At 43.9% G+C, this 14,979-nt stretch overlaps 1 protein-coding gene across 1 annotated transcript in view; it reads right to left on the bottom strand.

Moving 5' to 3' along the window:
- Nucleotides 1-14,979, bottom strand: part of MLLT4 (myeloid/lymphoid or mixed-lineage leukemia; translocated to, 4) — a 170,694-nt gene that overhangs the window by 118,140 nt on the left and 37,575 nt on the right. The window contains exon 3 of the mRNA XM_015422166.1: nucleotides 9,552-9,667. Coding sequence (XP_015277652.1) covers nucleotides 9,552-9,667 — 116 coding nt within the window. The remainder of the gene's footprint in view (nucleotides 1-9,551; nucleotides 9,668-14,979) is intronic.

Below are 14,979 nucleotides of genomic sequence, written 5' to 3'. Positions count from 1 at the left end.
TATTTGGCTTCAAGACTCACTCAGCTTTGCACCTCTGCAAATTGGCAAAGCACATACATACAGACAGCTGCAGATAGGCTGTATTTTCCTCCCTCTAATGGCAGATAAAGGCAAGATGGCTCTGCCAGGCTGAAGCAGGAAGAAAGGAGGGAACTCCTCCATACCTTCCCCTTAGGAGCAAGGCCTGTCCATCCTCCTCTCTGCCAGTCCAGCTATAGCATGGGTGCTGATTATAGTTTGCATATTACACTTTTGCACAGGGTGCTCCCCCAGCACCCCCTGCAAATTGTGGTGTGGGATAAGGCTCAGGATGCAGGCGGATCTCCAGTCCTCTCCTCTGCAGTGCCCACCAGGTGAAAAGGCATTGGGCAGGATCTAGGAAGGCTGGCATGTTGTGTCGCTTTGTCTGAAATCATGCACATGCTTCAAATACAGAAAACTGCCCCCCCCCCCAGGCTCCACTCTTAAAATCTCCAGGTATTTCCCAACCCACAGTAGTAAATGCCGAGTAAATGTGCACAAGCCTGGTCTTTGCAACCAAGGTGTTTGCGCAGTGAAATTCCCCCTCCAAAGGCGATTGGCTTTAGACAGGGAGAGCGAAGAAGCAGTCCTTCCGCATGGTTGGTCGCTTTAAAAGTGAGGTGGCAAAGCCCGAGTGTTTGCTCCAATAGCATTACGTTGTAACAAATAATCATTGATACCCTTTAATATTTCCTTGGTACCAATGAATTAAATGCATGTACTTTTAATATATATATATGCGCTAAAGTGACTTCTAAGAAGCCAGTTAGAGTTAGTTTGGTGTAGTGGTTAAGTGTGCGGACTCTAATCTGGGAGAACTGGGTTTGATTCCCCACTCCTCCACTGGCACCTGCTGGATGACCTTGGGCAAGCCATAGTTCTGTCAGAGGTGATCTTGAAAAAGAGCAGTTTCTGCCAGAGGTCTCTCAGCCCCACCTACCTCACAAAGTGTCTGTTGTGGGGAGGGGAAGGGAAAGGAGTTTGTAAGCCGCTCTGAGACTCCAAGTGAAGGGTGGGGTATAAATCCAATCTCTTCTTCTTCTAAGAAGAAAAAACAACCTTTCTGAACAAAAGAAGCCCAACTGTGTTGAAAGGCACACTGTAAGTTTTGTAACTATAGGTTATTGCAACAAATAATTTCAGCATGCACTGCTTTCCCTTGTTTGTACTCAGTGTCATGCTTGAGGAGGCATGTTGTGCGTTGGAATGAATGGGTGATTGTACTGGATCATCCTGATACCTACCGGTGACTCACTCAAAGCTTTGTCAGATATAGAAATATGCATTTAAGTGTAAGGGTTTTTAGATAGAAATGACATCTCAGTTACAACTAGAACTGACTTGCAAGCTCAGTTGAGATTAGTCCATCTCTTTTAGGATTCTACAACGTTTAAATCATTCTTAAAATATAGTTTAAAAGAATTCATTCTGAGATTTTAACATGGTTATGGTAATAATCTTCTAAAAAACTAATTTACACGATAGTCATATGCAGGCTCGCTCACAACTTCAATGCTAGTAGCTCTGTTACGGTGGTTTGTAGAGTAGGAATCTGGGTGAAAATACAGCCCTGGGGGGGGGGGGAGTAGATAAATGCTTGCGTAAAGAACCTGGATCCGGAGTTGGCGGCTTGCCCAATTGCTGTGGGCATGGAGGGTAAGAAGGCCAAGAGACCTGCTGGTACAGGAACTGCCAAGGTCCAAGGGCTGAGAGGGCACAAGCTGCCTGTCCTGCTGTGCTGCACCCAAAGGCTGCAGGGGTGGAGGTGACTTCTCCATCTGCACCAGAACCTCCCAAACTGAAACAGGCTCAGCTTCAGAGTCTGAACCAACAGGATCCCCAAATTGTGGCAAAGATGTACGGGGAATCAGTGAGGCAACCCAGAAGTATCGGCTCTGAAGGTTCAGGGGCCAGGGTCCTGGAATGTCTATCTGGTTGCTTGGAGAAGCTCGGATCCAAAAGCCTTGTCTGAATGCTTGGACTTTGAGTGCAACGTCTTCACTGGGGGCTCAGATGAGCTCTGTTGATCTGTTGATGGTTCTGGAGAATGGGACTGGAGGCAATGTGGATCTGAGGTCAGAAATGACAAGATTTGGCCCTCAGAATAGGTTCACGCAAGGCAGATGACTTCACTGCCAGCATATCAGAACTTGAAAGGACATGTTTCCAAAGGGCTTACTTGAGGCAAGAAGCCCTATTTGCTCTGGCTTTGGGAGTAAACTGCTGACAGATATGGCAGGAGGGCATATCATGGGCTTCCCCAAGGCACACCAAACAGAGAACGTGCTCATCTGAACAAGGCATTTTTGTGCCACATTAAAGGGCACTTCTTAAATAAAAGACTTTGAGCTATGGCAAGGTAGATATGAAAAAATGATACCAACTCAGCAATCCCATGAAGGGACATGGGGAAATGTAAAAGATGAGCAAACAGAGCAAAGCTAGAAGATCCTCGCAGCTCAGAAGCAAAATTAGAACTGAGGGGAAATAGCACCCCTCATCCTTGGCACGCTTTTAGCAGGAGCGCTTGAGCATGAGCCAAAGGGAGAGACACCCTCTCCACTCCTTAGAAGCTACAAAATCCTCTCCGTCGGCAGGTCTTCACATATGCAGTCCCCTATGTGCCTGCACAGAAGACCAAAGACGAATTATACCTTTTTAGACCAGTGACAGAATTTTTTAAAAAAATTATACTTTCCATGACCACACCCTTGCTTCAAACTATCAACAGCAAAGCTAGTTTCAGTCCCCTCAACCAAATAAGTAATCAGTGTGATCTCTACAATAGAGCTAGTGCTGTGCTCTGGTTTTTCAACTTTGAAAAACATCTGCAGTGCCTCATGCTGTTTCAGAATATGAGCTGCACCCAATGAGCTTCAAAAAATTATTTTTATTTATCTGATTCGATTTGTATCCCACCCTCCCCTGCAAGAAGAGCTCTGCCTGTAGAATGGAACTTTTCTTCCAGTCCCCTCCTGCTGCAGCCACCTGCGCCCTCTGATACATTGTCCCTGGGATTCATGGTACCCCTGGGAACAACACCTGACACAACAGGGAGTTTTAAATGGGAGAAAGTAAATCAGTGGAAAAACCCTCCGTCAGTGAAGAATGTTACTCTTGACACAAATCCTAGGCACACAGGTACCCTGTACCATGCTTGTATGACCTTAATTAGATGTAAATATCTTTATACAACAACAACAAAATCAGACTTTAACTAGCGTTTATCATTCCATTCTTTTTGCCTCCTAAACCTGCACCACATAAGAACTAGACGATGTACAGGGGTAAAGGACAAAGTGAATACAATTTAATAATTAGCTAAACATTTTGTGTATTTGAATGGAAATAAAAGGACGACTTGATCTCTTACCAACCGACTTTAAAGAATAAACAAAAATATCTGACTAACAGTGATCTGAAAACTTTTATAATTCAAAATACATACCCTGGTATAAGCAGCTACTGGACTGTGATTTTGCAGCTTAACACAATCCAGAATTAAATGAATCTACTATATAGGGTGATTGATGAATTTTTTAAAAAAAAAAATTTGTGGTTTATATCCCACCCTATCCCACAAGTGGACTCAGGGCAAGCATTAATTGAAACAGGATTTTAAAAATATTTTAAAACTGGCAGTTTGACAGTTAATTCCAATTACAAAGTATGCTGAACTCATGCCAGGAGGGATGGTGGATCAGTCTGATGGTATTAAAAGTACTGCACCTGGTGCCCATTATACTGCACCTGGTGCGACATCCTGGAGCACTTGAGGTAGAGGAGGCCAATGTTATTTGATGTCCACTGCCTCAACCAAAGGTCTGGCAAAACAACTCCATTTTACGGGCCCTGCAGAACTATAACAAATCCCACAGGGCCCTGATCTCAATTGTATGTTCCATCAGGCTGGGGCCACAGCCAAGAAGGCCCGGGCCCCCGTTGGGGTAAGGCCGGGCTGGGGACTACTAGATAGCGCTGGTCTGAAGAGTGCAAGGCCCTTCGGGGTATATATGGAGAGAGACAGTCCCGCAGGTATGCTGGTCCCTGACCACATAGGGCCTTAGAGGTTAATACCATAACCTTAAACCTGACTCGGTACTCAAACAGCAACCAATGCAGCTGGAGCAACACAGGCTGAATGTGCTCCCGCACAGAAATCCCAGTCAACAAGTGCACTGCTGCATTCTGCACCTGCTGAAGCTTCTGGATCAGCACCTCCCTTGTTTATCTTGTATGACTTTGTCTAGGCTTTGTTGCATTATGGCTTTTCAGTTATCCAAATATAAATAAATGTTCTACAATTTGTGTGAAAACATCCAGCCTCCTTAATGAAGACCTAAGCGGCTTAGATACTAGCCATGCAATAATCTGTTAGTTCCTCAGAGTAAAAGTTACCATGGGTACATGTAAGGGATGAGCAGATACCCTCAACTCTGTCTTGCTTGTTATTCAATCCCTCTCTACCTCTGTGGATTTCCTCTGATTTTTGCTGTTCAGTCACACAGTTCAGTCCGACTCTTCGCGACCCCATGTACCACATCACGCCAGGCCCTCCTGTCTTCCACCGTCCTCTGAAGTTTGCTCAATTTCATATTCGTTGCATCTATGACACTGTCTAACCATCTCATCCTTTGCTGTCCCCGTCTTCTTTGACCTTCAATCTTTCCCAGCATCAGGGTCTTCTCCAGTGAGTGCTCCCTTCTCATTTGGTGGCCAAAGTATTTGAGCTTCAGTTTCATTATCTGGCCTTCCAGGGAACACTCAGGGTTGATTTCTTTTAGGATTGACTGATTTGATCTTCTTGCAGTCCAAGGGACTCTCAAGAGTCTTCTCCAGCACCATAGTTCAAAAGAATCTATTCTTCGGCGCTCGGCCTTCCTTATAGTCCAACTCTCGCAGCCATACATGACTACTGGGAATACCATTGCTTTGACCATGCAAACTTTTGTTGGCAGGGTGATGTCTCTACTTTTTATCATGCTGTTTAGGTTTGCCATCACTTTCCTCCCAAGGAGCAGGCATCTTTTAATTTCATGGCTGCTGTCACAGTCTGCGGTGATCTGGGATCCCAGGAACGTGAAGTCTGTCACTACTTCCACAACTTCCCCTTCTATTTGCCAAGGAGTGATGGGGCCAGATGCCATGATCTTAGTTGTTTTTTTTTATGTTGAGCTTCAAGCCCACTTTTGCGCTCTCCTCTTTTACTCTGAGCAAGAGGCTCTTTAGATCCTCTTCACTTTCAGCCATTAGAGTGGTATCATCTGCATATCTGAGGTTGTTGATCTTTTCCCCAGCAATCTTAATTCCCGCTTGTGATTCATCCAGGCCAGCATTTCGCATGATGTACTCTGCATATATATTAAATAAGCAAGGTGACAATATACATCCTTGTCGTACTCCTTTTCCTATGCTGAACCAATCAGTTGTTCCATATCCGGTTCTAACTGTCGCTTCTTGGCCCTTATACAGGTTTCTCAAGAGACATGTGAGGTGGTCTGGTACTCCCATCTCTTTAAGGACCTGCCATAGTTTGTTGTGATCCACACAGTCAAAGGCTTTAGCATAGTCAATGAAGCAGAAGTAGATGTTTTTCTGGTACTCTCTTGCTTTCTCCATAATCCAGCGAATGTTGGCAATTTGATCTCTAGTTCCTCTACCTCTTCGAAACCCAGCTTGTACTTCTGGCAGTTCTCTATCCACGTACTGTTGAAGCCTAGCTTGTAGGATCTTGAGCATGACCTTGCTAGCGTGTGATATGAGTGCAATTGTGCGATAGTTTGAACATTCCTTGGCATTGCCCTTCTTTGGGATTGGAATGTATACTGACCTTTTCCAATCCTGTGGCCACTGTTGCGTTTTCCAAATTTGCTGGCAAATTGAGTGCAGCACTTTAACAGCATCATCTTTTAAGACTTTGAATAGCTCAGCTGGGATACCATCACCTCCACTAGCTTTGTTGTTAGTAATGCTTTCTAAGGCCCATTTAACTTCACATTCCAGGATGTCTGGCTCGAGGTCAGTGATTATACCGTCGTGGTTGTCAAGGACATCGAGGTCTTTCTTGTATAGTTCTTCTGTGTATTCTTGCCATATTTTCCTAATCTCTTCTGCTTCTGTTAGGTCCCTACCATTTTTGTCCTTTATCATGGCCAGCTTTGCATGGAACGCTCCGTTGATTTCTCCAATTTTCTTGAAGAGATCTCTAGTCCTTCCCATTCTATTTTTTCCTCTATTACTTTGCATTGTTCATTCAGGAAGGCCTCCTTATCTCTCCTTGCTGTTCTCTGGACATCTGCATTCAGTTGGGTAAATCTTTCCTTTTCGCCTTTCGCTTTCCTTCTTTCCTCTGCTATTTGTAAAGCCTCATCAGACAGCCACTTTGCTTTCTTGCATTTCTTTTTCTTTGGGATGGTGGTGATTGCTGCCTCCTGTACAATGTCACGAACCTCCGTCCATAATTCTTCAGACACTCTATCTATCAAATCTAGACCCTTGAAGCTATTCTTCACCTCTACTGTATATTCATCAGGGATGCGATCTAGGTCAAACCTGAATGGCCTAGTGGTTTTCCCAATTTTCTTCAGCTTAAGTCTGAATTTTGCAATGAGTAGCTCATGATCTGTGCCACAGTCAGCTCCTCTGATAGTCTACTACTAAATTCTGAGGAGTTTCATGAAGTCCATTCCCTTCCAGGTGGAAAAAATTACTGATCAATAGCCAGTGATTGTAAGTGCTATAACGCAGACAGTTTAAATGATCTGACAATGTTTATAATACTAAATAATTCTGTGGGGTGGGGGGCTGAAATTAATTTCTGTGGGATGTGCACTTCCGGTGTCCAGCAATTCAGACATCAGTGGAAAAGTACAGAACTTTACTAAAGTTCCTGGAGTCTGCTAAGTATGGACATTGGGTTTAAGTTCATTTGTTTTACGGTATCTGCATGCATGCTGGTGTGAGCAACCAAGCCTTGTCCTAGCTCATCGTCTGCCCAGCAATTCGAAAGCTTCGGCAAGTAGATAAATTGGGGACCACCCGTAAGGGAAGGTGTTAGCTGCCGAGTGTGACTTCTGAGGCGCGGCAGATCGAAAGATTAAAGAGCTCTTTCGGCTTCCCTGCAGTGGAGCGAGTCGGCCAGGCAGTGGCAGTGTTGCAGCACAACATCAAGAAGCCCTGACGTCATCAGCCAGCCGACAAGAATACATGCCGTCGGAACACGACTGATCCAGCCCGCAAATGAAGGCCCGGCTTGCTGCAATGTGTGTGTAATTAAAAATGCTGTATGTTGTCTTCCCTATCCCCCACGAATATTGTTAGTCCAATTGTCAAAGATTAACTGTAAATCGCTCAGAGCCCGCAGGTGTGTGGGAAAGAGCGATCAATAAATCGAAAGTATTATTATTATTTCCACCATTCATGGATATTCCGAATACTACACCCATGTCTTCATTAAAGGTGTGTGGCTCATAAATCCATAAATAAAAATAATATGCCACACTGGAGACCCTTTACAAAGGCATGGGTGTTTTTCCACTGAACCATGAGCGGCTGGATCCTGGTATTGCATACCCCATGCATCAATGGACACCAAGGGAAAACTGGGGACTAGGAGAAATTGCAAAATTACTAGGGGTGTGCAAAAAAATTGGTATTTTGGGGGTGCAGGCATATTAAACGCAAAAATACTGGTATTTCCTGATATTCCCGAATCTGAAAACAGGTATGGTATTTGGATTCAAGAAATGTTCAGGAAACTTGAATTTTTCCAGCTCCACTATACCCATGGGGGGTATCTGAGGCTTGGAGGAGTTGTTTTTGGAGGTAGAGGCACCACATTTGCAGTATTGCTGCTGGTGCCTCTTCTCAAAAAAAGCCACCCAAGTTTTAAAAAGATTGGAGTGGGGGTCCAATTTTATGGGCTCCCAAAAAGGTACCCCCCATCCTCCAATGATTTCAATGGAGAGGGGGAAAGGCATTTAAAGGGACCACGATCTCTTTAAATGCCTTTAAGTTTATCTATCCAGCAGTCCCAAAAATCCAGAATATTTTCTTGATTTGGGGGGCTTTGCCATTTAGGATAGACAAGAAGGGGGACCCGCGATAGTCGCGGGGGGAGCTCCACGTGGAGGAGGAGGAAGCAGTCACAGGTAAGCCTCCCCCCTTCCCCCAGCACCAAGAGCAAGGCCCGTGCGGTTCCCCCCAGGCCCACCAAGCCTCCCCCCTTCCCCTGGAACCAACGGTGAGGCCCGTGCGGCTCATGCCGGGCCCTCCATGCCTTCTCTCCCTCCCCCAGCACCAACAGCAAGGCCTGTGTGGCTCCTGCCGGGCCTGGCAAGCCTTCTCCCCCTCCCCCAGCACCAATGGTGAGGCCCGTGCGGCTCCCGCCCGGCCCTCCAAGCCTTCTCCCCCGTCCCCCCGGCACCAATGGCGTGGCCTGTGCGGCTCCCAGCCATTGGGCCTGCCAAGCTTTCTCCCCCCCCTCGTGGCAGCAGCGAGGCCTGAGTGGCCGGCCAGCCCACCAAGCCTTCTCCTGCCGCCTCCCACCTCCAGTGGCGGCAGCTTCTCAAAGCGTATGCGCAGAGAACGCTCCTTTACTTTTGGGGAGATTTAAGTATCCCCCCATAGGTGTTTTTTAATATTTATAGATTTTTCTGCACATCTGGGGATTGCTCCAAATGTGCAGGAAAATCTCCCTGCCCCCCAGGTGTCCCCAATGTGCAGATTTAGATATCCATACGCAGGGGGCGCCTTGGCTATTAGATATATAGATGAACAATATCTGAAAGCGAAAACCAGCTTCATCGATACCCCCAAAATACTGAGAAAGTATTTTCCAGGTATTTTTTCAGCTCAGTTTTAGTCGAATGCACACTCCTAAAAATTATTCATACTACTCATCACAAGTCTCACAAATGGGTTTTGGACTGATTAGTCCAAAGTGGACCTAATACAATTTCACAGTCAACTGTAGCAAAGATCCTCAAAAGTGTTACGAAAGTGGCATATTTTTCCCGTATGTTTACTGTCAAGCTAGTCCAATTACTGCTCATATGAACATCAGCAATTTTATCAGTATATAAGCCACATATGAAATCTGTTTGAGGCCTAGAACGTTCACTTTCAGGTTCTACAATCATTCAACCAGTCACTGTGCCAAAAGAGGTAGATGAAAGTTCACTGCCTGCACATAATTTATACGGTTTCACTTAAGATTCTGACCATAAATCTTAGAATGATCTCCTTAGAACCTATCATTAGCTGCCGCTGCCTAGCTTCAGCAGGTAATTCAACAGCAGACAAAGAGGACATGATGCTACTACCTACTCTGCCATCAGAGCTGACTAGCCGATGGCACACACTCATAGCCTATATCATGAGTATGATGGAGGAGTATAAGAGAATCTACCATGTACACCCAAGGATATTATGTCAGTTTAGTGGGTTTAAAAAAAAACACCAAGTGGAAATTATGAAAACACACACTTGCAAGAGTATCTACAAGACTTGCTTATGTTGCTTCTTCATACCTTTGGGGGAAGTGCATCATTTTCATTCTTGAGTACGAACCGTCCTTCTCTATCATCTTTGTTCCAATTTAATTGCACAACAAGAGGTTTCTCATCGATATCCAATCTTCTTTCTTCTTCAAAATATGAAAAAGAAAGGATGTAACTAATGATTACTTACTATTTTACATCAAAAACCATATTTCATTAGACTGCAGTAGCACAGTACAAGATTATGTTACATGATTTTCTTTGTATCACAGTATGAGCATGCGCAGACAAAAGGTTCCTCTGTACATTAGGAATGGGGCTCCTATGTAGCTTTACAGCATTTAAAGATTTTAACAACACATTAAGGGATGAATCCCTAGTGCCATGTTAATATTTTAAATGGCTAAGAGGACCTGAATTCCACAAGACAGCCATACTCAATTTTTATTCTCACTCTTCTGCTAAAAAGTAGTAATTCTCAATGACCTATAGATACAAAAGCACTACATTTTAATAAAGCCAAGCATACAGAAGAGCATAAAATTTATGTAAACTTAAAATATTTTACAACCCTCCCCCCAAATCTATAGCTACGCCCCAAGATCAAGCATACTCAGTCATCAGCTGTGTCTCATTTGGATGCAACTTTTGGTTACTGCATATTCCCTAGCCCATTACCATAATGAAGTTGCAATCCTAAGGATGTTTTCATGCAGGTAAGCCCCACTGGATAACATGAGTCTTACTTCTGGGTAGACATGCTCAGGATTGCTCCCTGAGGTTCCAACTGGTTCATAAAAGTGTTCTTAAATCAGCCAAGAACTAAACAAGCTCAGATTTTAGCAGAAGTGAAGAGGCCTCATTCCAAGCTTCTGGACTATCTCATTCAGGCGCTTTATTACGAAAGTTAATATGGTGATAAGATGGAACCTTGACACTGCCTCCCAACGCAGTATTAATCAAAGCCAGCAGTATTAGTCAAAAGGATCATGCTTCCCTTTGCCCTTCTTCCAGATGTTGATAGTATTAATAGCACTGGTAGACAATCTCAGTACCCACCCACAACTATGAAAGTTCTAGAAAAATTGTTTCCCCACTTCATAATGAGCCACATCAATTTTGCCTAAGGACATCCTTTATTTTGCCTAAGGACACCTTCCCTGACCTATCCAGGTCCAGGCTAGCCCAGTCTCGTCATATCTCTGAAGCTAAGCAGGGTCAGCCCTGCTTAGTATTTGGATGGGAGACCAACAAAGGAAGCCCATGATTGCGACATAGAGGAAGGCAATGGCAAACCACCTCTAAGCTTCTTTTGCCTTGAAAACCTTATGAAGGAGCCATAGGTCAGCTGTGACTTAATGCCATTTTCCACCAACAAGTACATCAAAGGGCTACTATTCATGTGACTGGAGGATAAAGAGGAGATACACATTCATTTTTCCTATCCCACCCAATAAGGAAAACTTTGGTACCGGGGGGGGGGGATGATGAAATAACATTTCTGGAAAGAAATACTCGATTAATGGTGAAAGTTTTTTTAAAAAATTACCTAATTACATTGCTATCACACTATACTTATAACGATGATGGTATCAAACAGCCAGCACTGTAAAGTTTTGCTTAATAGCAAATTCTACTCCTGGTCCTTAATATCATAGCTGGTTAATTACTTTATACAGATAATGCATTCCTGAGTTCACTGTAGAAATGTGTCTGCTGTTTCTGCATGATAATGTTGAGGTTTGCATATTATTTCTATCCCAGATATGGCCTTTTTTGCCACAATGATGCTATTATTTCCTTTTTTGCTGTTTGCTAGCCAACAGAGACAGATGTTTTCATAAGACTACAGTAGTTCCTAGCCAGTATATTTATTATTAGAATATAAATGTGCACATTTTATTTCATGAATGTATCTAGAACACAGGCGACAAACATGTGGCCTACAGGCCAAAAGTGGCCCACCTGACTCTGGGATACAGCCTGCCTGAGATTTTTAGTAAACACCCCCCCCAAGCTGTTTAAGTTTACTTTCACTATGAATATATCATGATACTCGTGGCCTTATGAAGAATTACTGACTAGCATCTATCCTATCAGAGTGGCTTTGTTTCAAGAGGAACTGATTGAGCTGAAAACAAACTATGTCCCCCAAGGAAAACAGCATTCCTGGAGTTTTGAGATGAGTATATGAATCCTAGAACTACTCCTGAAATTTCTAGTTATGTGGCCAAACTCTGGGCAATGCTTGAGTCTGCCTAGCTCTATGAAACTGCTGAAATTGAAACTCTGTTTTCTGATCCAATTGTGGTCTACTCAGATGCTCAGCTGGCTTTATCATCTGGCACCAATGCGTGGCCTCCTGTCTCAGCTAAAGAAGTTAGAACTTTAATAATACAAATGAAGTCAGGTAAAGCTCCAGGCCCTGACATGGCTCCCCATGAATTATTTAAATCAAACCCAACTTGGTGGGCAGAAGTTTTTGCACCAGTTTTACAAAAGTTAATGATACAGACATAATGCCTAGTTATTTGGTGGCATACTATCCCTGTGCCAATACACAAGAAAGGAGACCCATCAGATCCTTGTAATTACCGCCCTATCAGCATGTTGTCAGTTCTGGGGAAATTATATGCATCCATGCTGTATGGCAGGTTAGTAAACTGGCTAGAAAACAAGGCAATCTTGGGGAAAGAACAATCTGGCTTCCCAAGGGGAACTAGTGCAATTGATCACTGCAACGTTCTACAGTTTATTATTGATAAATATACTGGTAATAAGAAGGGATCACTAAGTGTGACCTTCATGGATCTCAGAAACACTTTTGATACGATACTTAGAAATAAACTATGGGCAAAATTGGGAAAACTATCTATGGATGAATGTCTCTTATTTCTTATCCGTCAGGTTTATGACCATACAACAGCCCAAGTTAGGTGGGGCCCTTCAGGAGTACTGACAGATCCTGTTTCACTAGATAAATGTGTTAAGGAAGGATGCATTTCAGCCCCTTAATTTATATATTAATGATTTTAATTATTTTTTGTTACAAGAGGATTGCCACTCGCCTTATCTCGCATCAGTGAAGCCGCCAGTTCTCCTGCATGTGGATGACACTATTTTGCTGTCTAGATCCATAGTGGGCCTGTGTGAACTTATCTACTTTCTAAATACTGCTGTAGGGAAGGTTTGATAAATAATGTAGCAAAGTCTAAGCTTGTCATTTTTAGTAGAAAAGCGAATGTAAGGGAATATAAATGGACCATGGCTAATCTGCCTATGCAACAGGTCACTAGTTAAAATACTTGGAAGTACTGTTCAGTGGTGATCTTTCATGGAGAACTCATATGACATCAGTAATAAGAGCTGCTAACAGCATTGGGATACGAATCACGATGCTTTCATACTTCAGGGGGACAATACATACCTTCAGCGCTCAGAGTATTTAACTCTGAGATAGCTGGTCATTTGTTATATGAAGCTGGTGTATGGGATAGAAGCTGCTACTGAGAATATTGTTCAACCACTTCGTAGTATACTGGGGGGGGGGCAAATGTGTGGCCGGTGTTATTCTAAGAGTTGAAGGGGGTGAAATCTCTTATAAAGGACATTTTAAAGTGAAAGATCCTGCAGTCAGATCCAGAGTTAAGTTTGCTCCCTTTTATTAATTTAGACAATCATAAGACAACTGGGATAAATTGGTGAATTACAAGCTAACGTGCCTAGAGATTTCAACAGAAATGTTGATGAGCTTAAAACATCTGGTTGAAATTCATTAGAAACATCTGGATTATAAACATACATCAGTGAGGGCAAGAAGAGTTTGCTCAACCTTCACACAGTTGGCACTCCCCTACCGTATTTTTGTGATTTACCATATCCTAAATATAGACATGCCTTTCTGTTGATGTGTCATAATGCTCTACCATCTACAGTCTTGTCAGGTAGATACAAAGGTATTCCATACTCAGAGAGAACATGCAATTGCAACCTTAACCACATTGAATCCATTGACCATGACCATTGACCAGTTTGGTATAGTGGTTAGGAGTGTGAACTCTAATCTGGAAGAACTGGGTTTGATTACTCACTCCTCCACTTGCACCTGCTGGATGACCTTGGGCAAGCCATAGGTCTGGCACAGCTGTTCTTGAAAAAGAGCAGTTTCTGTCAGAGCTCTCTCAGCCCCACCTACCTCACAGGGTGTCTGTTGTGGGGAGGGGAAGGGAAAAGAGTTTGTAAGCCGCTCTGAGACTCCTTTGGGTAGTGAAGGGTGGGGTATAAATCAAATCTCTTCTTCTTCTTCAAGCTGCCCTGAATTTTTAAAACTCATACAGGAGCTGATTTTCCCTCTACTTAGTAAAGATTCTGCTTCTACAACTGCTGAGACTTCTAGCCTAATGAGCAATGAAATGGATGGGCTACATACAAAGTCCCTAGATTTTTGGCTGCCACTGTAGAAATACTGAAACATTCTAAAGCAACTGCATAAACCCTATCATTATGTGGGTGGCTTTCCATTAACTGCTTAAACATAAATTCTCGATGGCTGGTCAAGACCACTGGGTTGCATGAACAGTAGGGATGTGCATTTCGGGATCCCGAGCCGAAAAAAAGCCGAAAATAATGTTTTTCGGCTTTTTTCGGCTTTCGGGATCCCGAATTAGCAATTTATGCGCTTGCCCGAATCCCGAAAAAAAAATCCCGAAAAAATTCGGGAAACCCGAAAAATTCGGGTCCATTATAACCAATGGGGCCATTGAAGTCAATGGCAAAAATCTTCTTGAAACTTTGTGGGGGGCTGGGGGGGAGGAGGTTTGGGGTAGAGGCTCCAAACTTGGAGCGTGCTTACTGTAACCTCTCCCCAACATACCCACCAAGTTTCAAGACGATTGGACCAGGGGGTACAATTTTATGGGCCCCCAAACAGGTTGCCCCCAGATCAGCTTGCTGCAGTTTATTCGCGGTTTGCCGCCGAAATTCGGCGGCAATTCGGCAACATTGTATCCTATGGACCTTGGAGTGGGTAAGCTCCAAACTTGGAGGGTGGTTACTAGAACCTCTCCCCTACATACCCACCAAGTTTCATGAAGATTGGACCAGGGGGTCCAATTCTATGGGCCCCCAAACAGGTTGCCCCCAGATCAGCTTGCTGCAGTTTATTCGCGGTTTGCTTAAGCTCCAAACTTGGAGGGTGGTTACTAGAACCTCTCCCCTACATACCCACCAAGTTTCATGAAGATTGGACCAGGGGGTCCAATTCTATGGGCCCCCAAACAGGTTGCCCCCATCCCATTGTTCTCTATGGTGGGAAAAAAATTACTTTTTTCCCCACCATAGAGAACAATGGAGGGATGGGGGCAAACTGTTTGGGGGAGCATGTTTGCAAACTTTTGCCAGACCAGCCAGCCCCAGCCACACTGCAGCAGAGAAGAACCATACAAGTGCCCCCCCCACA

Source organism: Gekko japonicus, unplaced genomic scaffold (assembly GCF_001447785.1).
Source record: "Gekko japonicus isolate JY-2015 unplaced genomic scaffold, Gekko_japonicus_V1.1 scaffold347, whole genome shotgun sequence".
Taxonomy (NCBI): domain Eukaryota; kingdom Metazoa; phylum Chordata; class Lepidosauria; order Squamata; family Gekkonidae; genus Gekko; species Gekko japonicus.
This window is presented reverse-complemented; position numbering and strand designations above follow the sequence as displayed.